Source organism: Plectropomus leopardus, chromosome 6 (assembly GCF_008729295.1).
Source record: "Plectropomus leopardus isolate mb chromosome 6, YSFRI_Pleo_2.0, whole genome shotgun sequence".
NCBI lineage: Eukaryota > Metazoa > Chordata > Actinopteri > Perciformes > Serranidae > Plectropomus > Plectropomus leopardus.
The window spans coordinates 27,707,752-27,734,716 of NC_056468.1; the positions used below are offsets into that span (position 1 = coordinate 27,707,752).

The 26,965-nt window shown below is 39.4% G+C and overlaps 4 protein-coding genes across 4 annotated transcripts; 1 reads left to right on the forward strand and 3 right to left on the reverse strand.

The window, feature by feature from the left end:
- Window positions 1-1,717: 1,717 nt before the first annotated feature.
- On the reverse strand, window positions 1,718-15,625 carry LOC121944700 (cell division cycle protein 20 homolog B-like). Its single transcript, XM_042488588.1, has 12 exons — window positions 15,482-15,625; window positions 13,859-13,918; window positions 7,097-7,319; window positions 5,899-6,008; window positions 5,378-5,429; window positions 4,982-5,095; window positions 4,532-4,749; window positions 4,282-4,376; window positions 3,886-4,114; window positions 2,943-3,068; window positions 2,746-2,869; window positions 1,718-2,072 (listed from the first exon to the last, which is right to left on the reverse strand). The coding sequence occupies exons 1-12, from the start codon at window positions 15,623-15,625 to the stop codon at window positions 1,975-1,977; spliced, it is 1,593 nt and encodes a 530-aa protein (XP_042344522.1). The 3' UTR covers window positions 1,718-1,974.
- gpx8 (glutathione peroxidase 8 (putative)) lies at window positions 8,748-12,215 on the forward strand. The gene is made up of 3 exons (XM_042488360.1): window positions 8,748-9,020; window positions 9,183-9,444; window positions 11,666-12,215. Exons 1-3 carry the CDS (start codon window positions 8,814-8,816, stop codon window positions 11,827-11,829), a joined length of 633 nt encoding a protein of 210 aa, XP_042344294.1. The 5' UTR covers window positions 8,748-8,813; the 3' UTR covers window positions 11,830-12,215.
- A 2,618-nt stretch (window positions 15,626-18,243) lies between the features above and the next one.
- Window positions 18,244-21,136, reverse strand: LOC121943973 (multicilin). The gene is made up of 7 exons (XM_042487594.1): window positions 21,053-21,136; window positions 20,904-20,973; window positions 20,723-20,802; window positions 20,208-20,268; window positions 19,823-20,049; window positions 18,764-18,874; window positions 18,244-18,684 (listed from the first exon to the last, which is right to left on the reverse strand). The coding sequence occupies exons 1-7, from the start codon at window positions 21,134-21,136 to the stop codon at window positions 18,244-18,246; spliced, it is 1,074 nt and encodes a 357-aa protein (XP_042343528.1).
- A 2,408-nt stretch (window positions 21,137-23,544) lies between these two features.
- LOC121943995 (cyclin-O) lies at window positions 23,545-25,610 on the reverse strand. Its single transcript, XM_042487633.1, has 3 exons — window positions 25,257-25,610; window positions 24,254-24,439; window positions 23,545-24,162 (listed from the first exon to the last, which is right to left on the reverse strand). The coding sequence occupies exons 1-3, from the start codon at window positions 25,608-25,610 to the stop codon at window positions 23,545-23,547; spliced, it is 1,158 nt and encodes a 385-aa protein (XP_042343567.1).
- Between the last annotated feature and the right edge of the window lie 1,355 nt (window positions 25,611-26,965).

Here is a 26,965-nt window from a genome sequence, read left to right on the forward strand (position 1 = left end):
ACTGGGTAGCCCAAAATTCTTACTTTCTGATTATGATGGTAAACATATATGAAAAATGGCTACTCCTGTAGTTTGGCAGTGTGAAGTGTCTAAACAGGCTAAAGAATGAAACTGAACACCAGCAGAGAGGAGTTGAGCTTTTTAAAGGAGGTGCTAAAAATACTGATGCGTAGCTCCACCCTGAAGTCTATTTTAAGATCTCGCAGCCTGGATAAAGTCTGTTTCTGCATACTTTGAAACTCAATCTCATAATGAGTAACTAGAACAATCCACAGCCTCCAGAGATGAATGAAATGTTACAAAAAAGAGGAACATTTTAAGGACAATGCAGCGTGGGTGAGCTCAGCGTCCACTGTGTGTTACCTCATATGAAAAGCAACTTGAAAACTGGTTTGGATGTGAAAGAAAACCACATCCAAAAAAAACAAGAAAAACAAGGATCTTTCTAGAGCTATGATTTGTGCACCTGTTGGTAAGGTCTAACAAGGTCTAACAAGTGAACTCATTGGGCCTCTGATATATTTAAGGTTCTGTATTGGTAATTTATTTTGGTCCTTGAAAAGGTTTTAGATGTAAAGTGCAAAGCATCAGAATATGCAAAGAGCTGTTAAAAATTTGCCACAGTTTTTGCACAATGGTGGGCAGATTAACAGCTTAAATCACACATTTGGGGTGACAAACCTCATGTTGCACCAGCTCTGCTACACCGCTGTGCCTGTGAACATTTTAACCAACAGACGGTGGTCTTGCTTTTTCTTTCTTTTTTTTTGAAAGGAAGTCTTCACCACAGGTGCTTTTGCACAAAGTCTTCTCCGAAGTCTCGCCTGGTCACATACTTGCAAGTGAGACATCTTTAAACACACAGGTCTCTGTCAGGACGACCTCATTGTGCATCTATTCACATGTGACACATGAGCGCAGATAAAATCAAGTAGTCGTAGTTCAGGCACACTTGGCTCACTGTGGAAAGTGACATATGAGTAACAAATGTCGAGTAAAAACTCATAAGCCCTATAAAAAGAGAAATAAATCCTCCAAACTTACTTTAATAGTTCAAAGTGGTACATACAGGTATTAAAATGTTTATTGGTTTACTTTTCTCAGAAGTTAACCTTTGAGGCTACAAGAGAGCATTACATGCATGACACAAAGCAACAACTTTTTTTAAAACATCATCATCATTTTTAAAAGTAACATAAATAAATACATAAATTAATAAGTGTTAATAAGTCCCACATGCACATTATTTGTCTTTTGAAAGTGAGCTTCTGAGCCGAAACACAAAGTCTGTCTTCTTTGCACTGGTTACGAAATGTATTTTTGGAATTCTTATTATTTGCAGGGCTTTACAGGGTCAGGAGGAGGAGTGCATACGCCAATTTTTGACTGCTTGCTGTCCAAAAAGGCAACTTAAATCTAGGCTACGGTAAAGAGAGTTGCACTGGAAAGCACTCTGCTTTTTTCGTGAGAGGTGCTATAAAAATTGCATAATTATTAGCATTACTGCAGTTTTTCACACTCAGTTTCACTTGGTCTGCCTGAGCCATATTTGACTGGACTTTGGAGGTATTTTCTGTACTTTTTTCACATTGTCATCCATATTAAAATCGTTAAAAAAAAGCCTTTTGGATTGAGGCTAATGTCTGAGAATTAAATGCTTTTTATTATGTGTTAAACGACCCTAAGTTACATATTAAGAAAGTTTTGGGTTCCCGGAGGCTTTAAGACTTATCTGCAGTTAATAAAGTAACATATTGTATAGAATTTAAGTAACCTTTTATTGTGGTATTTAACCCTGAAACTGTGGTGCATGAACTATCATAGCCTAGTTTTATTGTGGTTTATAACATCTCATTGTGGTTATTTCAGAGAAGGGGGGAGAAAACACAGTGGCATTACCATGAAAGCTGCTTATCTGTGGACAGGTTTTACACTCCAACAACATTCACCGACAACGTTCAGTGATGTTGATAATTACATGTTCCAGATGTGAAACTGCTGGTCTGCTCCAGCAGAGAAAATCTGAGTGTTTTCAGGGTTTAAGGCCAAGTGCAGGACTCGGTTGGAATGACCTAAAAATAAAAAGACACAACATGAATGAGGTTTTATGATTAAATACCTTTCCACTTGCCAAACAAGGTGTCTCAATGGTTAATTTCACCAGGAGAAAATGAAGAAGCACTGGTTTTGACAAAGAATTACTAAACAGATGGGATAAACACTGGACTATGATGCTTGTGTTTTCAAGCAATCGGTTTCACTTGCATTTGTTATAATTTGCATCACATCAAAATACAAAAGTTTTGCATCATGCAAATTTTAATGCATTCAATCTAGAGAAAAGCACAACGAAATACAAAAAAGTAAGACATTGCAGATTAAATAGGAGTCCCAAAGAGCCTTAAATTTCTTTGATTGATGGCAAAATTATTAGTGAAGTACAACAGAAATTTTCACGAGTGGGTCTGTCTTTGCCTCTGACAATGCACAATAACTCAGGAAAATGTGACATCCCAAATGTAGTGACTTTTGATATGTTTGATTCATAGTTTCACATTCACTGGAAGCCCTTGCACAAATGAGTCAGTTTTCAATGGCTATGAAATATCTCAGCAATGATACAACTGTCACACTGATGCTGTCATACTATTACTCAGCATGTGTAATGTTCATTTATTCCTATGAAGCTGTTGTGAATGTTTTGAGAGCTGTTATCAGTACATTAATCATATTTCAGGATCTTACCTGTGAGCTTGTCGACGGGGCTGAGGGAGGGAGACTCCCAGGACCAGCAGTGAACTTGATGATGAGGAAGGCCGTGACCTGTGACCAGATATCTCCTCTTTTCAGCCCATTGTAGAGAACAGATCTGCAGTGGGAGTCGTTATGAGAAGTCCATCTGATATTCATATACAGTATAAATATGTCCGAGTCTTAAGCACCTGTGAATTTGTGTAGGCAGAAGTCACACAAGTCCCCGAATCTGTGTCCCAGATTCTTAGCTCTCCGTCTTTCCATCCGCCTCCTGTGGCGATCATCTTTCTCTGCCATGGACACCATCCCATCGCCTAAACACATAAAATACAAAAGCATACAATAGTCAGCAGTTATCTGGTGGTTAAAGCAAACCACCCCTTGAATAGTTACGGGATCAACTAACAATATTTCTAAAAGTGCTGTATAATAACAGCTGAACCTTTGAGCATACCCACCCACTTTCCAGTATTTTTAAACTCAATTTACTTAAGTATGACTACCTTTAGGCCATATACAGTCTAAAAAGGGTTAGAGGCTGTTCATCATCCTGCACTGGAAAATCTTAGCTTAACTGTTGAATGGATTGCCATAAAATCTGGTGAAATTCCTGTTCACCTCAGGATGAATTGTTATAATTTATGACTAAACACCTGCAAATGTTAGCCAACAAACTAAACTACGTAAGATGGTAAACACGGCAAACTAAATATCACCATGTTAACATTGTCATTTTGAGTAGGTTAGCATGCTGACATTAGCTTTTATCTCAAATCATCGCTGAGCACACTGCCACCGCTAGTCTGGCTGTAGACTTTTAGTCTCTGTTTAAATTTTCCACAATACAGCAGACAAGCTTCCCTCCTAATTTCTAATAGAGGTGAGTGGTACATCTTCTACTTTCCCCCAAAAGAACAAGATTGTTGATCAGTGACATTTCTGTAACACCATATTGAGCTTACACAACCTGTCGACATGTAAGTGGGATTCTGAAACAATGCATTTAATTAATATTTTACCAGTTGATTGTTAATGCATTGAAGAGAAGTTTTGTCAGGAGGACAGCACTAGCTGACAAATGTGCGTGTGCATGTTTCGATTTTAAGTCCCAGTCACGAAGCATACACTGACCTTAACACCACTGGGCTGTTTCACTGTAGTGACTGGCTGACGTGACCTAGTGAGCCCTGCAATGTCTCTATCCCAAACACGGAGGAGGCCTTCTGAGGAGCCGCTGGCCAGCCATTCGTCTCCTGGTGACCACTGAAGGCTGCAGATCGCCTCCTTCTGGACGGCTGCGCCCACCAGAGATGTTTGAGCCCGAGGGTCGAGGTGATGGATATGTCCGAGAAGGGAGCCGCTGTAAGATGATGAAACTGTCATTCCACTGCATCAATACTTTATATTCACAGTGATGTCCTCATCATACCAGCTACATTTCTTTTTGCTTGTTGAACCAGTATAGACGTGTGTAGTTGTTATACACTAAAAATGTTTTAACGCTCATTCTCTGCACAGAACACAAACCTGCTGAGTAACTGCTGTTTCCAGGAAAGAGCTCTGACCACAGACGTGTGGGATGGCAGACACCTCATACACTTCTTGTGTTCAACATCCCACAACTAAAATGTCAAAGAGAGAGAGAGACCACAAACAGTCATGCTGCTGATTTAATTAGGTGTCACACTTCTCCTCTCACAGCCCCCCACACCACAGTCTGTGTCGATCAGTTTCCATCTTCTTTCTACTCATTTACTTTAAGCTCCAAAGCATTTACCTGTATCTCCCCTCGCCTTGTCCCAACGCACAGAACGCGGCCATCTCTGCTCCAGCTCAGACACGAGATGGACTGTGTCTGGTTGTGCGGCCTGCCGGGTTGTGGACTCGGGTCCAAATATCCCACCAGAGCACAAGTTTCTGAATTCCAGAGGTAAACAGAAGAGCCCAGCGCTAATGCAACAAAACCCTTACTACTGCAGTCGAGGAGATCAGTGTCTGAAAGGGAAGAGATGGAACAGAGAGAAGGGCTGCAGAGGTTAGACTGAGTCAGACAATGAAAAGCAGAATGAGACTCAACTGACTGATAATATTTCACCACAGAACAGCATGAGTGTGCTCTGTGCTTGCTCTGCTACACGTGATTTTCAATGATGTGTTCTTTCAACACAGACAGCACTGAGAGGTTTTCAGTGTAGTTATCTTTTGCAGGATTTGAACTTTCTCTTACAGAAGTCATTCAGCAGTGATGGTGCCGCTAACTTTATTACTGACTGTCCTCGCAGACTCACAGCTTTGTCCAAAACTGCAAATGGCTGCAAAGCATGTCTTCTCTCGTGAGAACCTACAATTGAAAAATATTACATGAAAACACAGTTACACAACACACATTTTGACATCCAGTGCGATACATCTTTGGTTTACTGGTTTGCATCAATTCTCACTCATTGCAATCACACTGCTGTCTTTCTCAAAAAAGAAATTAAAAAAAACACCAAACACTTCCCATAAGCTCTAAAAGATGCAGTAGTATCACTCAGTGGGTCATTCAGATCAGCAACCATCTCTTTTTTGTGTTTGAGTATTAATGTAAAAATGTAGTAAAGGAAAAACATTCATAATGTACCAGCTTGTTGGGCATTTCCAGGTTCTTGAACAGCAGCTCTCCATACCCACCCCTGCAAAAATGTTTAGCTATTATTAGATTTAGTCTTTACATGATGCTTTCTTCAAACAAATCTCATCTTTTTCTGGCAGAGGGGGGACATATTCCATGTATTTTGTGGCATAATGGCATAAACTGCATGAAGTTATATAGAGTACTATCCCATTCTTGCTGTGATATAACTGGGATGTTTTTCACCTTTCATATTTCACCTTAAGTGATCTTGCTTAAGAAAAACAGGTGAAAAAGAAACAAAATGTTTTCTCTGCTATTGTAACTGAAGCTTCCAAAACAAAAACAAAACAAAGAAAAAAACAACCTTGATTGTGTTTTCTGTCTTCTTACACAGTTTTCAACATTGTACTTGATATGATTGTGTAAGAAAGACAGACAGCCAGTGGGAGGGAGTCTGAGCTCCAATGGAACAAATTCAAAATAATAAACACACAAAGAAACTGATGGTACAAGTTCCTTAAGCAAACCTGTTCTGGGGCTTTTTCTATGGCAGGCCGTCCCCTGGCAGTGAAGGTGCATGGCGTGTTTGGTGGTGTGACAGTCCTGCAGTGGGACACTCCTCCCACTGATGCCGTCTCTGATGAGGAAAGGTGATATCACAGAAAACATGCCATCACAAAACAATGCTGCAATGATTCCACACAGTGAGACGGGGCTGATATAATGGTGAAGATAACAGAGTGTGTTGCCCCAGTCTTAGGTGAAGTTGATAAGTAATGAGGTGCATGTAATAAGTGGGTGTATTCTGACAACATAACAAAAACAAATCACTTTTGCATTGTGACTGATTCACTGTTGATGTCATTATAAAAAATTATGTTGGTGATTTATCAGCTTGTGCTCATTTATTTAAAAAAAAAAACAAGATGGTATATATATTTTTTTAGCAATCAGCCCTGAAATATGGTGGTATACTGGTGAAGGCAGTTACAGCTGAACCACAAATGTTACTCTGCAACACTGCCTGCTCACTTACATGCAACACTTAGCTGTAACAGCTGAGGCATGCTCCAGATTACACAACTTATTGACCTATAAATTACAAAAGCATTTTTTTAGCGTTATTGCATTTTGTTCATATCCAGGAATATAAAAAATGCACTACTACTACTATAATAATAATAATAATAACTTGCAAAATGTAGTACTACTACTACTACTACAAAAATGCAATACTACTACTAATATAATAATAATAATAATAATAATAATAACAAGGCTGATAATAATAATAATAATAATAACAAGGCTGCTTTACATGCAGTAGGAAAAAAAAAAAAATAAAATAAAATAAAATAAGATAAAATGAATACCACTACCACTAATAATAATAATAACAGCATTACAAAAATATTTATATTAATAATAATACATAAACAATTAAAAAAAACAACAAACAGAAAGTATAGAAAAGTATAATACCCTGCAATAAACCATCATCAGGCCCCTTGCAGGTGGAGCTTTGTTAATCTTGTGTATTTACAGTAAAGTTGTGGCAAAGAACAAGAATGATAGTTATGGTTTATATATTGATTAAAATCAGACTTTTAAAATGGTGTTTGCAGGCAAGCTTGTACTTCTTAAAATAGCATAGTCATGTAAAGGCAGGGAGACAGAGACAGGTAGATCTACATCTTTCTATGAGGTGATGTGTGGTTTAAATACCTTGTAGTTTTCCATGCAGGTCTCTCTCTGCTGGTTCACGGTGTCTCGGTGGTGACTCCAGCTCGAGTCTCTGACAGACTGTGTCAAACTCAAAGCTGAGCTCACACTGCCGCCCAGTGACCAGCGGTGTACTGGCTGCAGGACCAGCACCATCAAAACTGCTCCGCCTGATGATCCGCCTCCTGAAGCGCTTATAAGAGACCTGACATGCGTTGTTTTGTCCCTGAGAAGACAAAAAACACAAAAACAAAAAATAAATGATACCTACATTATTCTGATTTTGTATGTCTTTTTATTTCCTATTGTCATTTTTGTGTATTTTATCTCAGTGATGTATGTATCCATGATAATGTAAATGAATACGTTTCGTAAATAAATAGATAAACAAAAAATAAAGGTAGTCTCAATAATTTTAAAACACAGTAAACTGACATGAAGTCCATACCTCCATAAACTTCAAACCAAGCACGAAATGCAAAAAGCAAAACTTCCGGTTAAAACTTTCAAAGCAAAAGCATTGCAATGCCTTTTTTCTTTTTATTTCCCCAGTCCAACAAATTATACTGTACATTCTATTTTAATTACAGCGCACTTTAACAGCACACAATATAGGTTTATTATCACCAAAGCTAATATGTAGCTATAGTTATTTTTGTAAGCAATCATAATCATGCTTGAATTAAGCTACTGTAGCTAAAAGCACCTAATCATGCTTTCTCACTTCATATTTTAAATCTGAACAACACACAGCACCAGAAGTCATAGTGGAAGGGAAAGTGGGACTGATTCCATTTGGGCCCTGGGTAATCAGTCCCACTTTCCCTTCCACTATGACAGCTGCTGCTGCTGTGTTGTTGAGGTTTGAAATATTAAGTGAGTCCCAGTGAAAGGGGAGCTGGGCAATCAGTGTCATAAATGTGTGCCATAAATATATTCAAACAGGTGGAATAAATTGGTTGAACAACTGAACTTTATATAGAAGTTTAGTGGAAGCTCTCTGGGTCCCCTCTTGCCCCTTAAAGGTGTAAAGTAGTTTAGTCCACCCCTGAACTTGAATTTATCCCTAAACTCGCCCAGAGCTGAGTGCTCAACTGCTTATACTGCTTATATCTTTCCATAATGAAGAGAAATTGGTGTTCCAAATAAAGAGAAGTAAGAAAGAAAGACAAGACAGGAAATTAGCTTCAAAAGTAATCAAAAGGTAGGCTACATGAGAGAGACATAAATCAAGAGCGGAAGGATGGGACGGCCCACAGAAACTGCTCATGGGCCCATACGTTTGTGCTACGCCCCTGCACAGCAGCACACGTTTTGCACCAAAATAATTTGAGAAATCATTTAATATTATTATCAAACGGATACATTTTACTGAATCAGAATTGACCTTCCTGTTATTATACAAAGTACAATAAAACTTGAAGTGGCATCTCTGCAACAATAAAACAAACAAATAAATGAGTTAAAATTACGTTTTTATTTGCAGTATCTGCAGAACAGCCGAACGGCTGCATAGTGTTGTATTGTGCAAACGTGTACAAAACCTACACGGCGACACGAGCAGAGAACGCTTAATTTACTTATTTTGGAGGAATTGGCGCGTAATTTCCGGTACCGTCGTTGTGTTTACTGGCTTTACTCAGCTGCTTTTTATCGATCCGCCCCAAAACTTTATGCAGGAGCCTCCGCTCCAACTTCGGTTTCTTCTTCCCCCTCCAAGATGGAGGCGTTAGGGGGCTACCCGACCAAGTCCTCCAACCCGAAAGCGAAGAAGCTGAGGGTCCTGCTGAGCATGACGGTGGGTGTCGGCTGTTTGTTCCTCCTGCAGACTCAGCTGATGAAGCCGAAGAAACACACTGATTTTTATGCGTTTGAGGTCAAAGACGCGAAGGGGAGGACGGTGTCTCTGGAGAAGTACCGAGGAAAAGTAAGTCCACATCATCACCAGGCGCAGCAGTTTGACAAAAAATCTGTGCAAAATGTGTCCAAGTCATCCAGTGTCATTTCACGGTGTGTTTCTTTGCATGAATACGTTTTTCTGTCAGCATTTCACAGATAATTGCAGCCTGTTTTTTCTCCTCCTGTTCAGGCGTCTTTGGTTGTAAACGTGGCGAGTCACAGCGAGCAGACGGAGGCGAACTACTTGTCTCTGCAGGAGCTGCACCGGGAGCTGGGCACCTCGCACTTTAACGTGCTGGCCTTCCCCTGTGGACAGTTCGGGGACACAGAAACCGGGACCAGCCGGGACATCGAGGCTTTCGCCAAGTCCACCTACGGCGTCACCTTTCCCTTCTTCAGCAGGATCAAAATAATGGGCTCAGAGGCTGACCCTGCCTTCAAGTTCATCACAGGTCAGCACACAAAACCACATACCACATCTGTCTGCTGTCAGCTCCATGCTGGACACAAAGATGAGGCTGCACAGACAGGCCTACCTGCACTGGCCTTCACCATCACTATGACTAATGTTAGTATTTGCATTAAGTTATACTGACGTCTGATTTATGGCTAAACTTTTGTAGCTGTCTGACAGGAAGCACAAACTAGATCTACTTACTTTCACTGTACCACATTTTCACATGAGGCTGCAACTAAATGTTATTTTTATGATCAAATAACTCAAATCAGGCAGCCTATAAAACACAGATGTCCAGTTTTCTTTGCTTACATAGCCCATAGTGTTCACTAAGTCTTTGCATGTGTAGAAAGAAAAAAGGTTTTCACCTACACCTGCCTTCCAGCAATAACACCCATATCCCAAATAAAACGTGCAATGACATATAAAATACATAATTATGCTTCCTCGGAGAAAAAAAGGCTAAATGCAAAATGGTAACATTTATATTTATTGACATGCATCTGAAAAACATCTGTCTGTTAACTTCTAAAGTTACTGAAATATCAAGTCTTGCAGTTATTTATGTTAACCTTGGTTTTAATTTGGGATTTTACCTGATAGCAGTTCTTAAGTGCCTACTTTGGGTGTGACACCTTACAGTTTTGCTAAAATATGATTATTAAGAAGCTGCTGATTGTACACCTTAAGAAGTTTTAAAAAATCGTTTTTATTCTTTGTTGTGAACTTTCCTGATATCCAGTGTGTGAATTTCTTCAGTTATGCCAGTGTTATGTTGATACCAGGGTTGCAACGGTGTGAGATTTTCGAGGTACGACAGCCATCTCAGAAAAAAATACGGTTACACAGTATCACCACATCACACTATTATTATTATTATTATTGTTGTTGTTATTGTTATTATTATCAATATTATAACTTACAATGACCCTAAAGGAATCAAAACAGAAGTTGTTGGGTTTTTTGGAACAAATGCTTTATCATAATTGAAGTACGTGTAAAAAGTCTGTCAGGCAGTCGAAGAGGAAAGGGGATGCACACATGCTGGTAAGATTCTTACTTTTTTTTTTTTCAACAAATGTGTATAAGCTGTTTTTTAAAGAAGATATTCACACTTCCAACTGTCTCAGATGGAGATGCACTTGAAAGGGGTCGACCGATATCATTTTTTCAGGGCTGATACTGATACTGACTATTAGTAGTTAATAAGAGCGATAACCCATATTTGAAACCGAGATGCATTTACAATAAAAACGAAAATCTTGTTTTGTCAAAATTTTAACTTTGGAATATAACAAACTCCAACACAAAACTTTCTTTTAATGCCTTTAACAAATGTTTAATCGAAACATTCAACATCATATACAGCAAGTGCCCAGCAACTTTTGAATAATGAATGAATAAAAAGAGCTCCCTGAGGCTTTACAAACTAAAAAATCCTCCCATGCTCACACTTTCTTTTCACATTTTAATTGATTTTGTTGGCAATCATTAAATTAAAATACCAATACAGATAATCAGCAAAATGCCAAATATCGACCCCAGTAATCGCCCAGGCGGATAATCTGTCGACCCCTGTTAGAAAGGATCACTTGAGTCTTAAGAAAAGTAGATCCCACACACTGCAACTTGCTCAGCATCACAGTTTATATATTATACTAACGTCCCCCTTGACCTTCAAGAGTATTTAAACTTATATATAAAGTATATATACTGTAGCTAGGCAAATATTCACAGTATGATAACCATACGTTTTTCATACCACAGTAGAGCACTGCTACCCTTTCATCATTTAATATACACTTTATAATGTGGTTTCTGTCACTTCAACATGTTTTCATCAATGTGATGAGCTATCTTGATCTGTCCATGAACTGAATTTACTGGAACATCCGGTTATTTCACCCAAACAGCTTCCCAATTACTTTTCAGGGAAATGTTCTATATCACAATATACTCTATATTGACAATATTATCTATATCACTAACTACTATGAGAGAGTAGCCAAGGGGTGATTTTTTATATTTTAAGGTTGAAAGTCATAACTTAACCATTGACATCACTTGCTATGAGGTTACGATTTGATTTTATCTTTTTACAGCACCTAAATGTGCACCTCAGTCAGTCAGACAGCAGCACAAGATCGGTCTGGCTACGTGAGGCTAGTTAGACGTAAGCACGAAGAAATAATCATTAATGATGTGTTATGCTTCAGATTCTGTGAAGAAAATCCCCAAGTGGAACTTCTGGAAGTTTTTGGTGAATCCAGAGGGGAAAGTGGTGCGGTTCTGGCGAGCGGACGAGCCCATGCAGAGCGTTCGACAAGAAGTGACGGCGTTGGTGAGGGAAATCATCCTGAAGAAACGAGTGGAGCTATGATGCAGATGAACACTGGACGCATCTGTGCGTGGTGTGTCAGTGTCTCCTGTGCTTTGACAGCAAGCAGTGACTGAACTCTGAACTGTTACAGTGAGTGTTGGTTGGGTGACGACTCGCTCCAGAAACATGCAGGATAAAAAGATCCACTTCAAGTCGTCAGAGGCTAGTCAGAGTGTGTGTGTTTGTCCGTGTGTGTTAGGACCATCCTGTGGTTTATAATGACAATCATAATGAACATTTCTTACATTGACCACTGCTGCAGCTGAAGGATTGTTTAGCCATCGAAGTGTTGGGTTTTTACAGATGTACAGTTTGGCTTAGTCTGTATCTTGTACCATCTCTTTCTAATGTTTACATTAAAATCGATTTCTGATGGTGAAGCATTACATTTTAGCCTATTTTGACTGATTTTAACCCAGAAAATTGTTAAACATCCATCCAACCATAAAATAATGTAATAGCTGTTATTTAGGTAATGAGGATCTTTTGTTCACTTCATGCTTTAAAAGCAAGAAAAACAGAGTAGTTATGATACCGATACAAGTATTGGAAATGCCTTCAGCATTACCTAAAATGCTGGATCGAGTATCTGCAAGTTCACTAGTCTAATCTGATATTATGTCATTTCTTGCAGCTTTAAAACAGATTCTACACAGCAAGTTATGCTTGCAGCCACTGTCAAGAACTGTTTTAGAGCTGCGATAAAGGATTGATGTCCACTAACGTTAGTGTTAGTAAAATGTCAAGCAATACTGGCAGAATCTAAGACTAGAAGAAGGTAATATGTACAGTATGCAAGGCTTTAGTTTCAACGTTTGCAGTATACAGCTGTTTGTTTTTGGTTTGGTTTTGTTTTGTTTTTATGCAATGATATCGGATCTGTATTCTGTATGGTCTTACATGCAATTTCAGGTATTGGAATCAGTATCAGGAAGGCAAAAATGGTATCTCAAATGCTGATAACTGAACCATGAATTCACATTTCAGATGCAGAATGTTGATGCCAACTTACAATTAATGCAACACAAATACATATTGGCACCAATATTCTGAAGTAGATGTTGACATTTTACATTTTATAATAGATATTTCAGTGTCCTTGGTCACCTCTTAGTCGGAATATTTTAAGATCGGTTGCCAAAAAAAGTTTTTTCGTCAAAGCTCTGAAGGCTCCGCTGTTTTTAATTGATAAAAGTTCATGTGAATTGCAGAAGTAACCTGGCTTGCTGTGCGTGGATTTAGATGGACAGTTGGAGGGCAGGAGCAGGTAAGCTGGCACACACAGAATCAACCAGCTAACAAGACACTGCCTACCAGCCACCCACGATCAGAGAGCTGAAAAACGAATTAGAAATACTGGACGAAATTATCTTCTAAATTGTTCTCTTTTTTTTTACCCTTTTGTCACACCAGAAGCTCAATATTTGAAAGTGAATGTCTTAAGACCAGCTGCCTAAATTGAACATCCTCTGTTTTAAAACTGAGCTCATTCCCTCCTGTGCAAAGTGTCTAAATGTGATAAAGGATTCTTGCATCTCTTGATCCGCCCGCATAGCATTTGGGGAATGAGTGATAATGGTACAGTCAAATGTAACTGTTAAGGTAGCAGAGCAGTGTGAGCTGGCAGAGGAAACGTCAGCTAACATTACACTGCCTCCCAACCAGCCACGACTCATCATCCCACTGTAAATGCAAATGAATGGATTTGACTATGTTGAACTGATGTTGAGCTGTATTTTTTATCGTGCTGAGTGCAGAATTTAACACTTTTCATTAATTCCTTTCGCGACTTTATTCAGCTGTTAAATTTTGATTTAACAAGTGATATGAGACTGAGTCAGCAGCGTGTTTGAGGTCAGTGTGTAGCAGCAGTGAGGCGTGCAGCTGACAGCTGTCAGTCACATAACACAGCCAGCAGCAGTACACTGCCACACTGTCACCACCAGCTCAGAGGCTGGACGGGAGGATGCAGCCAGCACTTTAACCTTAAAATCAGACTGTAGATTGTTCCCTTTATTTCCCCTCTTACCTTAAAGGGGCAGTGTCTCCTCTTTCCCACAAAATCTCTCAGCATTCTCCTCATTTTGTCCTGGTTATGAAAACAAAAAGACATGAATCATGTTGATGCTCATTTTCATTTAAAAGCAACTTTCTTAAATTAAAACTGGAATCTCTTTTTCAGAAAATCTGGGATTATTTTAGTAATGTTGTAATGAATTGCAGGTGTCATTTGATAACATTTAACTGTAAAATAAGTTTAATTTTGCCACTTGTTGCAGTAACCAAAGAGACACAGCCATGTGTTTAGAGTTTGACGAGGTTGCCTGGCAGCAGCAGGTGGTCATAATGATAAGGAAATACTTATTAGGCTGTTTCCGCTGTTATTATTTGTTGATATATATAAATTACTCACCCAGTCTATGAATCACCACCTGTAGGTTTCATCTCCAGTTTTTAAAAATTTCGTCCTCTTCCCTCTCTGCAGGGTTGAGGAGCGGGTCCTGCCCGGTGCACCTGTTGTCTGTCTGCTCTGCTGGACGCACTCGGCTCCTAAATAGTGTCCCCGAGCGGAAGGTGGAGCGGGAAGCCCCGTCCTCTGCTCTGCTATTGGCGGGTATGTTTTTTTTTTTTTTTTAATTAACTGGTCGTGTTGAGGGATTCCTTCCGCGTTCTGGTTTCTAATGGAAACAAATAGACACAGTGAAAAAAAGAGCAGCGCGGTAATGTTTTAAAGGTGGAGGCGGCAACATGATATCAGTTAATGACCCAAACAAGGACGGACTTTTATTTCTTTAGTGTCTATACACAATTTATCATTTAACTGCCTGACTCACCCCTTTAGCTATAGCCTCTGTCCTTTGGCTGAAGAAAAAATTATAAGCAAATAAAAATACTAATGATGATTAGATATGACTATTAGCCTATTAATAGGAAAGACGGAAAGACTCGGTGGCTATTTAAAGCAAACAATCCTTTAAAAGAAAATTAGAATATATATATTCTCTTTAAATATATTCTTCAATTATAGGCAGAAAAAAAGGACAAAACAATGATAGAAAACACGGATACAATAATAAATTGTTCAGGCCAATGTTAACATAGTAACAATGTATCCTGGTATTGTTTTTTGTAAGATTATAGCCTATACATGATGTCAACACAATAGCCTTGGTAGCAGCTCACAGTTTATTTTGTCAGTTGTCAAATACAATACTTTAACTACTAAAATAAAATTTGAAAAATAAATAAAACGAAAGATCGAGTTTGTGTAAAGTTTTTTTATTTGATTTTATTTTTAGAAATATTTTTATTTAAGTAAATATTTTTGATAACTGAATTGAAATTAAAAAAAATAAAATAAAAATGAAAGATTTGAGGGCTAACAACAAAACTGAAATTTAAATTTTATTCCAGGGTTCGTGCAAAATATTTTAGTGAGTGGGCCTATTTTAGTTGTTAATTAAATATCCCAATACATAATTAAACTAAAACTAAAAATGTAGGCTAATACTATTATAAAGTTATTTATTACTTAACTAATAAAATATAAATTCTTGTAATATTTGTATACAATTTTCACAATGAAAATAAACAAATTCACCAACACCAACAAAATTAATGCAATTTAGTAAATATTTATGCTCAAGCTTACTTGTAACTTCTTTAAACAATCGCCTGGTTTTGCGGGAAAAGGCCCTGTCTCCGCGGGCCACACCATCCTAATGATGAGCTGCTCTGGCGCTAAGAGGGCTGAACGGCGCGAGCAGCGCACGTTCTCGCCACCTGCCACTTCCATATGCGCTCACACCCAGAGCTCGAGCCTGCAACAGCGCGGCAGGTGCGTGCTCTCAATGACAGACACGCTGAGTCTGAGCAGCTCCATCAGAGCTCCGTCAGCAGGCAGACATGTAGTCCAATATTCATACTGAAGATAAAGGCTAGTTTATCCACACTTAATAACAAAAATCTCACCTTTGACCCTTGAAAAGCAATATGCATATTTTGGTCTTGAAAACAAGTTATCGGTTAAAGCCATTATTAAAGGAAAATGTAGGCATTTTCAGGTAATTAAACTGATAAATGCTATAGGATATTTTGTATGTCTCTTTTTTAATGAGAAATTCTATCTTATTTGTCACTTTATGCGCAGATTTAGTTTTGCACAGTTTGTCTAATTTTTTCCATTCTTTTATTAATTCAGCATATTGCTCGATATGCCTGATAACGCTGTTATTGCATAAGAAGGCTGAAAAATTAAATCCTCACTTTGAACATTTTACTATATCTGCCAAAAAGTCTTGCACCATCACCAGGCTACATCAGCAAGAAAAATGAATGATTTTCCCTTTTCCCGCGGGACTCTGAGTGGTTTGCAGCCTCCCTCCGGGTTTAGCTTTAGTCACCTTAGAAACTCATTGTGTGTGCATTTTCCCCTCCCCTCCCGCATTGTGCCCCGCAGTTTGGCGGTAGCTTAACCGGTCAAATGTGTCACAACCAGCTTAAACAAAGCTCGGCCCTCTGTGGCCGCTCTGCGCAGCGCTGCTGGTCTCTCACCAGCAGATTTGTTTGCAGTAGAAGTGGTTTAGGGCGCGTCTGGGTGTGAAGGTTTGTGCAGTTAGAGGTCTGACAACAAGCGTCTTGATTGATTTACGTTGGCAGCAGCAAGTTAACGAGTTAACGGCGGCCTGTGGTCAGCCAGTGGGGTCAGTGTGAGTCAGGTGTGGATGTCAGTGATGAAAAGTCATTAAGTTCCTATTTACCCAAGTAATGCAGGCTATTTACTCATTTTCTGCTACTTTACTAGTTCTGTTCCACTACAGTCAAGAGGAAAATGTTGTTTTCACTCCACTACATGAGATGAGATTCAGACTAATAATATAAAATATAGGATAATCAAAAAAATATGATATATAATCATCATATTCATGTTATAAGTATAGTTATTGATTGAAATAAGACATTATCTTGAGGGGGGATTCACAAGCTACCCAGCAGTACATAAAATCATACAAATCAGAACAACCTTTACCAGCTGTAATATTAAATGTATCAATGATTATAATCCAGAAATATGAAATAAATATATAGCTATGTGCTCTTATATTGCCTTCTGTGCTTCTGCTCTTGCTTTTCTTGTCAAAGCACGTTGTAAACTCTATTTTTAAAGGACCTTTTTAAACAAAGTTATTATTATTAGGCTTGTAGTTTTATGGCTAAATGTTCAGACAGAGACACAGACAGACAGGCAGATTTACCATGTAGCTTTCCAAAACGAAACATCCGGCCTGTGTTATCAGACCTCCATCTGTTTATCTGCATCTTCTTATCTTTGTTTGTGTTGTTGTGTTGTGACAGCAGCAGCAGTGCTCTAAATTGTCCCCAGCCCTTGAGGCTGCAGTGCTGCCTTCACTGCTCTAAAGTAAACAGGCCCAGGTTTGGGGAGTTTAAACAGGTGTCTGACCTGCGGTTCGATATTGTCTTCTAGAGCAGTCCACTTCACACAAACCCACTTTTTACAGCTAAAGCCCTCAACAGTGATGCTGAAGGAAGATTACATCACAGATACCCAAAGGTCAGAAGTTCACATCCTCTAAAGATAAGTTCATCTCCTCAGCTTCTTTTTATTTCCTCCAATTTTTTTTATCCAAGTATAGAAAATATGATTAATGAGAAATGTTTTTGGAAAAGATGTGACTTTTTTCACTGTTTATGGAGCCAAAGTGTAATAAGCATTAGGTTTAAAGGAACAATGCATCATGCAATCTGGAAAAAAACTAAATCAATTTACAAAAATGAAGGATTTTAAGAAGTTGACTGCAATACATCATGACTCAGTGTCCTTTTCAGACCACACAGTCACTCAGACAGAGACAAAAGGGAAGGAAGTCCCTGCCTCTTAAGGGAGGTCAAGAGGTCACATTCACTGCTCAAACATGGAAAGTTCACATTGAAAACAGTTTCTTTCCTTTTGTTAAAACATCACCTCAGTCCTCTTTCCATAATAATAATTATAATAATAAAACTCTCAGTCATCTTTATAAAACATAACTTTTATTTCCAAACTTGGTAAAATCAGATTTGCTCTCTGATACAAAACACACTGTGAGATGTGAAAATAAACATGACATTACTTGTTTGTTTGGCGATATATCATTACATTTTCAGGCATGTAAACAGAAACACACTAAAAACAAAAGCTGTGGCAGCGTCATTTCCTTTCCACCTCCTCTGACTGATTAGCTTACAAGCTACCTGAGGAAGACATTATTTAATCATTTACAGATCTCACTATAGATTATTAGTTAGGCATTAACACTCACTGCCCACCCACACTTCCTTCATAGACGTATAGCACCTTCATATCAGTAATTAGAAGCACTAATGGATCCAAGTTTACACGTGTTATCTTTGGTTTCAGCTGTGGTTGGGCACCCAGCGGAAGCGGTATCCTCCCTGCTGACTCCTCGAGGTGAAGGCCCGTCCGTGAGGGAACACCTGAGTCCGTATGGTGCAGTGTTCTCTGATAGAAGTCCTGAAAGATGAAACGCTCTCTTCAGGCTCTGCTCCATCTGCTGTCACGCTGCTGACCTTTGATATAGAAGTCTGTAGGCCTGAGAAAGCACCGTACATGCGTACCGTCTCTGACTCCTGCTGTAGTCTCGTTCCAGGTGCGGCGCTATGCAGGACGGCGTTGCAGCGTGTGCTGACGTCCCTCAGCATGTCCTCCACCGAGTCAGATGACTCAGTGTCATATCCTTCATCCAGTCGCTGCCGCTTACAGGGACTCATTGACATTTTGTCACCAGAAGGCATCACTGGTTCTATCACATTTGGGTCTCTGACTGTCATCAGTTTCTGAAGACCAACAGAAATAGGATTAATATCTGATTATTCATGCATAAGAGGTCTAATATTGCATCCAGGATGTACTCACTTCAAGCACTGAGGCCAGGTGCTTTGCTCGGCTGGCCAGCTGTCTGAGGTGAAGGTTTCTCTCCTGAAGGGACTCAATCTCTTCCTGTTTCCGGTGTAGAGTCACATGGAGCTGCAGACACACATAGACAATATGTTCAGTCATGCTGACAGTGACAGAGAGTGTGTCCTCTGTCACTGTCAGCATGAGAGTCCTTTCCTTTACCGTGGTGTAACATATTCATGTACATCTTAGTGTTAAGATGCAGTATGAATATGCATAGAAATTTAAAATGTCTAACCCTCTTGTGCCAGCCATTGCACAAACTACCCATTATACATATTTTCAAACCAAACAATGGCAAAAAAATAGAGGCTGACATTATTGTATTTAAGAGGCTGCAATGTGCTCGTTTTTAAGCCAGCATGAAGATATTGGTGTCTTGTGAAACTAGACAACCTAAGGCATCCATTGATACTAAACATGTCAAACTGGCTTGTGGGGAAGGGGGCTAAATAATTCTCCAAATTTCAGCAAAATTTTTGAAAGGGACAAACTGGCATGGCAGTTTTAAAAGGGATCCCTTGAACTTTCAGCTTAAGATATTTGATATTTGAATGAAAATGAAAATGAAAAATTTTAGTCCATGTATGCTGGACAGTTTTTATTACTATTAATTATTATTATTATAATATTACTATTAATTGTAAAATGAGTAGCCAATCAGCATATGATTTCCTAACTCTCAGTTTTCAAATAGCCTATATAATTAAATTACATAACAGATTTCTTGAAATTCAGTTATGGCTTTCGTCTGCGACCCCAAGATTTTCAGTGGCCCCATCTGGCCACCCCTGTGAAGAATCTCTGAGGGCGCCACTACAGACGGGGTTGGATAGTAAAGGGACCTCAAGGTCTTTTTCTGAGCATCATTTTGAAAATATAAAGTCATGACACAGCTGAAAGACTGTGTGTTGGTGAGTGTGTCAGCAAAAATGTCAGTTAATTTGTCAGAGGCCATCAGTCAGTTCAGATCCATTGATTATCAAAGAAAGAAAGAAAGAAATCTTAAGGATTTACCTGATTGTTGACTTCCACGGAGTCTCGTAACGCCCTGCCTTGGCTCTGGGCAATGCCCTCCCATGGAGTTTCTTCTTGGGCAGATGTGCTGCCTGCCTCTGTGCAGGAGTGATGCAGACTGTCCTCAGAGGAGAGGTACCTTTGAGGGGTGAGGGGGGGAATGACACATCCCTGAAATGGTACCAGTTCAGCTGGAGACAGGCTGCTCTCCAGAGTGGCAGGAGAATCTGACAGGAGAAAAACACACACATTGTTTCAGTCAGCATGTGTAGTTTTGAGGATTTCCTCAACATTGAAAATATAAAATTAATAGCAGTAACAACATAACGTGCAGTATCAAAGCTAAGATGGTGATGTTGTATCTCCACAGCTTTGCTTGACTTACCTGCCATAAAATCCAGCGCATAATCTCCAAAGTCTTGGTCATCTGGATCAGATTCGTTCACCTGTAGGCGAGTAAAATTGTAAATTAGAGGACATACGTAATTAAAAACTCATTCCACACAGAAATTATAGCAGCCTCAGACCTGAAAGTCCCACAATGACCAAGCAGGATGATGTGGCGTTATGGCAGAACATATCTTGGTGGTCATTTCAGTGAGTGTGCCGTCGTGTAATGTGTTTTTTTGCGCAGGGCGAGCTGGACAAAACTTGGGAGGTCCAGCCAATTAGCGGAAGCCTGCGTGTCATGAGCAAACTGAAGTCTCATTCGTGAAGAATTCCAGCACATCGTGTCAAACATTAACAGCCAGGGAGTGATGAAGATATGCCATCACGCCATCACTCTCAGGTAGATATAATTTGTTGCTGGATTTACATGTTAAAATCAGGCGTCACAAATACACGAGATGTTAGTTGAGAGGAGATTTATTTGCGGTACTTATCATGTTATTTTCTCACCTGGGAGCCGAGGGACTCACTCTCTCTTCTCACCACAGACGCGCAGTCTTCCAAATCATCCCATGCAATTGTTGAAAAAGCTGCAACAGAAGAAAAGTTTCTCTATGCGATTCACTTCTACACATGCTGTCCTTATATTTACATGCGTAAAGGCAGTGAATGGAGTTCTTATATGTCACACCTTGTTCAATGATGTAGGGGAGCTCAACGTACAAACTGACTGGACTGCTACTTCTTGGCACCAGTTTATCCTGCAAGTAGAGCCTGTTAACATCTCTACTCAGAGCAGTACTGTGCGCATCACTTCAGAGGATAAAAAAGATGCTATACCTTTTTGCTCCGTGTAGCTCTCCTCCCTTGTTGGCCCATGTGGTTGGGACAGAGCGCACCAAACACCTTTTTGTCTCTTTGCATCATCATCAGATCAGGTCTTGCTGCAGGACTGAAGGGCCATGGTTTGATTTGGAGCTGATATAGACGAAATTCTCCCGGTTTGTGTCTCTCCATGCCGCGGTCTTATAGTTTTGGCCCAATCAAATGCACTTATTTGGTCTCCAGGGAGAGTCAGCGTCCTCGGAGATTACATTGGGGCAGACTAACGGTTTTCTGAAGTGTGAAGTGGTACCGCGCATAGCGGCGCCATTACAGCAGGTGCTCTCTGCGTCAGACCTGCCCTCCCTCCGCCTGCGGCCAAATATTCACTGCACCCCGATAGAAGTGCACATAGAGACTCTGTTTTTGTAAAATGAAACACACTTTAGCTTTTGTCTAGATAGTTTTAAGGCAGAGCAGCCCGTCGGCACAGTCGAAACTAATGTCTGTTTCACGTGCATTTAATTCAGTGCTCAAAATTAAGTGCGTAATTTACATTATTTTGTGCGTAAAATAATACCTATCCATATTAGGTCAAGGCCTGTTGCCACATATAAAGCAAAGTGGAAAAGGAAAAGGGCTATTACAGCAGACAGCTCAGCAAACACTGGTGACAAATGCCTCTATTAGTAAACAAACAAGAGTAAGCCATGTTGACCCTTAACGCTGAATACGCCTGTGTGGTCGACACTGTGTCAGCAGGTTGAGATGCCACGCGTAATGGATTATCAGAGAAAGAGCCTCAATTGACCAGGCTGTGTTGGCACAGGTCAGTGTCGGATAGTGATGCAACGGTAATTAAAGATGTGGATAAACTGACCTCCAGGCAAACAGCTACAATAGAAGCCACAAAAGCACTTAGTATACTGGGAGAGAAGTGTTTATTTCTGCTGTTCGCCCTAAAGAGGGCCTGTAGCCTCACATTTAGATTCATGTCAGTCTGGACTGATGAGCTAATTTTCTGCAATCTACTCTGATAGTCACTGCTATACCCATTTAATCCAGATAAAGTTACCAACATTAAACTGTAGGTGGTGCAGTTTGTCAAATTTTATGATTCTATATTCACATTGTCCAGTCTCTGATTTTTTGTCAGACTTATTTCAATTGCCTTGTGGTTTTTCATCAAATATTGGCTTGCGAGTTTGAATTACGACTCCACTTTTAAACCTTTGAAACCTGAACAGATCGTCTTGATTTCTTTCACCAACATGGGAGGAAGACAATGAGCAATTTATACACACACACACACACACACACACACACACACATATATACATACATATGTGTGTGTATATATGTGTATGTATGTATGTATATATGTATGTTTATATGTACATATGATATATTGAACATAAAATTCTCATAACCATAAATATATTAGTCTATATATAATAAAGTCGACATTTACTCTTTTTGTGATAATCTTCTAATTTCTCTCTATTCGCTTCTTAACGTTATTTTCAGGTTGTTTTCTTGTCATCTGTTTTTGAAAATTAAACCTCTTTGCTCAAGTTTCAAAGGTTTAAATAGTTGTGAAAGGCATCTGAACACAGCACAAGAAAAACAAATATCCATCCAAGTTTTAAAGGGTTAACTATCCATTCAGAGACCAACACAAATTAATTTAATGATCATTTATTTCGGAATTTAAAAAAACAATTAATTACAGCACATTTCCCAGGTCCTTCATTAAAGAGGTTACAACAGTAACATGAGTCGTAAACTTGCAGCAAGTCAGTGCATACACAGGAAATAATGACTTTGATTCAAAATTAATTAAAATAACCAGAATATATTAATATACTTCATTGATAAAACAATAGCCTACTCTCATTAAAATAAATAAAATTACTATGCTAAATTGTAAAACATTCGGTGGCTGTAATCAAGAGATTGTCTATGAGGTATGCGCAAAGTTTGCATAAGCACCAGAACATCACCTTTAACCCCTTCTAACCTGAGCAGATTGGCTTAATTTTGTTCAAATACATTGAAAGATGGCAATGAGCAACGAAAGAAGAAATGACCCAAACAATAGCAAGAATTTAGTAAAAAGAACAAGAAAAAAATAAATAAATAAAATAAAGGATTGACCTAGAAAAAATACTTGAAAATATCAGTTTGGACCATAATATATGTAATTATAATAATTACATGTATAGTTTTCCCTAGCTTTTCTCTTTTCGCCTGGACATTGTCCTTTGCTTTAAAAAAAAAAAAAATCTAGATGTACTAACTGCAATTTGCAGTTCATTTCTTTCCAAGTCGGTGATTGAAATTGCATCAATTTGCTCAGGGCTCAAAGGTTTAAATACTTGTGAAAGGCATGTTCAAGCAGCACAAGTAAAGTGATGCCGTTCCAGGTTCCAAAGGGTTAAATAACCCAAAGACTAAAACTCCCAAAATGGAGAGGAATTTGGCATTTTGCAAACATCTGAGTTGTGTAATCACATAACAGACATCACATCCAATGTCTCCTGGTTTAATGAAACCAGCAGCTTCAGGTTGTCTTTGCATTCCTGGGCCACACTGTGGTTGTAGCTGCCCTGACTCACAGACAGGAAGTGGCCCTTCACTGCCTGAGAGTCTCCCTCAGAAAGCTCAGAGCTCGCAGATGGTTCGGCATGTAGTTCATCCACAAAACTGTCCAAATGGTCTTCCTGTGACTGGATGGTTACATGCTCAACAAGCCCTTTTTCAATTTTCAGTATCTCACTGGCTAGCCTCAGTGCACAGCGAGCAGTCAGAGATGGTGGGTATTTGTTGAAAGCATAATCTGCCAGGCTCAACTCGCACACCTTTTGTGCGAGGTTGCTGCACTGCGTGGGTCTTTTTGTGTCTGGATTCTGGACTTTGTGCCTGTTACTACCTGTGTTCTCCATCTCAAGCTGAGCAGCCTTAATGCAGTTGGTGTAATAGTCCAGGAAAAAGGCCAGGGTGGGTGCAGCGAGGCGGAAGTTAAGACGGAGGAGGATGAGACACTCCAGGTTGCAGAGCTGCTCCTTAGTGAAGGCATCACAGCACAGTGACAAGAGATGGCTGATCCGCGGTGAGCACACCTCCACCTGGGTGACACAGAGACAGGAAGGGAGTAAAATGAAACCCAAAGACGCAAACTGGCTCATCATCAAGTATCAACCACACTCAAAGACTCACCTGTTTGCTGGCCAGAAGGAGTGCGGTTACTCCCAGCAGCTGGAAGCAGTCAGCAGCCACCGGCGTGGAGGCCATGAACCTGTCCATGATGTTCACCGCCAGGCAGCAGCACTCAAAGGACAGACGGAAATGTTTGTGTACCGGGATGAGCCAGCTGACGAGCTTACACCGTGCTTCTGCAGTCAGCTGAGAGTAAAACACACACACCATTAGTACAGTGCATATAGAAATATATGACCTCTTCTGTGTCCTGCTATTGCATGTTAACAGCAATTTCCCAAATATTTTCATGTCATTGATCCCCAAGTATTCATGCATTTAGCCACTACAGAACCGACTACTGAAATTTTGTACTCTGTTTTAGAGTACAAATTTTTATTCATAACATATGCAGAGATATTGAGAGGTAGATAATAAAAGCAATATGATTAGATATCAAATATAATCTCTACTGGAATATGTGTTGCCTCATAAAATTATGCAGTGCACAGGAGAATCTATTGACTCTGAGGCACCATCACAAGTCATGTAAATAAACTATTATTTCAGAAGAAAAAATAAAATTTTTGGATTCCAGGTGCTGTTCTCTTAATTAGTGTAGGTATATTTTGAAAAGAAGGTATCATTTTTGGTCAACATTAACTGAATAAATTGACAGACAAGTGATCTTATTCATACAAAACAAACACATATTTCATATTTCTTAGGGCATAGATTTCTTAACAAAAGTTGGGGGTGTGGATGAGGGGGACACATTTGAAACTTGGTTTTTGGGGCCCTCCACCAGAAAATTTTGATCATAACATTCTGCATTCTGATATCTTGTTATGCAATTTTTGCACCAATTTCTAGTGTAAATGTCGTTGATTCTGTCAAAATAAAAGTCATCTGCTACGTTTCCCCCAGAAATCTACGCCTATGCATTTCTATACTGTGGTTTCTATTCAGTCTGGCAACATTTCAGTGTCATGAACATCCCCTAAAACTGTATAAATTGTCTTACTTGTGGCTGTCGGGCCAAGCTCTTGCAGGGGTGAAAGTGGGCCTCTTTCTCTCTCTGGATCTTGAATCCGATGTCACCGTACTGGAGGTACCAGCTGGACAGCTGTCCTGCAGGGGGCTCGTCTGAACAGAGCGGGGAAACATCTTTCCGAGATGGGGAAGAAATCGGGGAGGATCCCAAGTCTTCCTCAAAACCGGAGTCACTCAACTTGGACATGAGTGTCTGTTTCCTGTGCCGGGCAGTGTGCCGCTGCTGCGCCGGTGTGCGCGCTTCTGCTGGAAGAGATACGCCGGTTGTCCGTCTCCGTTTGTAAACAGTCTCGGTGCCACATTCACCGGTCACAAATGATACCATCTCCGGTATCTCTCACTGGAGCCTTCACTGGTTGTGTATTAGAGTGGCCAGCTCTAACACAGCAGCAGCAGTCTCCTGGATGCTGGTTGTAGGATGGAGAGGGGAGCCCCGTCTGGTTTGGCTTACGTCAGTTTTCCCGGGGTCGTCCCCGCTCCTGCAGTGCACCTTTCTCATGTTGCCAGGCAACCGAGGATAAACAATCACTTGTCCCAACTAGGAATTAATTATCCGAAACCATGGGCCATATGTTAGGCCAATTCTTTTGATGCCCGTAGGACCTGTTTCACAAGAGAATAGCAAAATATTGAGAAGAAAGAAAGAGAGAGACAAAACAAATATGTAGTCTTCATTGATCACATATGTGAATGCGTAAATGCATCAACTGTAGCCTATATTGCTGTTTCAGTTGTAATAGTCCATTGCATTTGACAAATGCGGTTTGCTCTCACATCAGATATTTTCTATATCACAAGAACTAACTTAAAACAACATTTGCCTTTGTGTGAAATGGCGTTGCACGTGATAAATACATGACATAGTGTTCAATGTGATAAATCAAAATGCCTTAGGGACTGTAATTTATTTAACAGAATAGGGGGTGGGTGGTGTGTGACTTTTTTTCTTTTTAAATTTTGACCTTCCCTGAAGCTATAAATAGAGAGCATTTAAAATGTTTACGAAAACCTCCCCTAAATAAATAAATTTAAAAAAGAAATGCCCCCCCTGTTTTGCACTTCCCCATATAGGATGAACAGTCCATTATTTGCAATGTAAGGACATTCCCTATTGTTATCCTTATTATTGTTATCATTATTGTTATTATTATTATGACCTGTACAGTGCAATTAAGGGAGGTTTGAAATCAGTAACACAAAAAAATCACCTTCAACCCCTTGAAACCCGAGCCTTGGCTTAATGTCTTTCAAAAACACTGGAAGAAGGCAATGAGCTGCAAAAGAAGAAATGACCCAAAATTTAGCAAGATAAAAAACAAGAAAAAAATGAAAGTTAAAAATTAATAATAAAGAAATTAAATTAAATTAAAAGAAGTTGCTCAAATAATATGATTTTGACCATAATTTTAAACATTTAATGTTGATCATTCTTAATGTTTTTTCCATGGCTTTTTTTTCTTTCCTTACACATTTTACTAGCTTTTTTAAAAAAAATATTCTAAATCTGCAAATTGCAATTTGCAATTGAATTTTTCTGAAAACAGTAACACAAAAAAACAACAACAGCTGAGATGGTAGGAGACTGAGATGAGGTCACTATTTATCCATAACAATGACACAACTTTGGTTTTACAGGGTTTCTTTTCAACTGACTTTAAATGCTACATAGACACAGTTCAT

Bases quoted from the DNA above. Each gene is read 5' to 3' on its own strand.
- LOC121943973 (XM_042487594.1), bottom strand. From the start codon at position 21,136: ATGCAAAGAGACAAAAAGGTGTTTGGTGCGCTCTGTCCCAACCACATG. The intron at 20,803-20,903 runs GTGTGACATATA...CTTCTGTTGCAG, and splicing joins CCCCTACATCATTGAACAAG to CTTTTTCAACAATTGCATGG. The intron at 18,875-19,822 runs GTAAATCCTTAA...GTGTGTCTGCAG, and splicing joins CCGTGGAAGTCAACAATCAG to CTCCATGTGACTCTACACCG.
- gpx8 (XM_042488360.1), top strand. From the start codon at position 8,814: ATGGAGGCGTTAGGGGGCTACCCGACCAAGTCCTCCAACCCGAAAGCG. The intron at 9,021-9,182 runs GTAAGTCCACAT...CCTCCTGTTCAG, and splicing joins TGGAGAAGTACCGAGGAAAA to GCGTCTTTGGTTGTAAACGT. The intron at 9,445-11,665 runs GTCAGCACACAA...GTTATGCTTCAG, and splicing joins TGCCTTCAAGTTCATCACAG to ATTCTGTGAAGAAAATCCCC.
- LOC121944700 (XM_042488588.1), bottom strand. From the start codon at position 15,625: ATGGAAGTGGCAGGTGGCGAGAACGTGCGCTGCTCGCGCCGTTCAGCC. The intron at 13,919-15,481 runs GTAAGCTTGAGC...TTTCATAACCAG, and splicing joins ATTGTTTAAAGAAGTTACAA to GACAAAATGAGGAGAATGCT. The intron at 4,115-4,281 runs GTTTGTGTTCTG...ATCATCTTACAG, and splicing joins AAACAGCAGTTACTCAGCAG to CGGCTCCCTTCTCGGACATA.
- LOC121943995 (XM_042487633.1), bottom strand. From the start codon at position 25,610: ATGGTATCATTTGTGACCGGTGAATGTGGCACCGAGACTGTTTACAAA. The intron at 24,440-25,256 runs GTAAGACAATTT...TTTTACTCTCAG, and splicing joins GCTTGGCCCGACAGCCACAA to CTGACTGCAGAAGCACGGTG. The intron at 24,163-24,253 runs GTGAGTCTTTGA...TGTGTCACCCAG, and splicing joins TCCTTCTGGCCAGCAAACAG to GTGGAGGTGTGCTCACCGCG.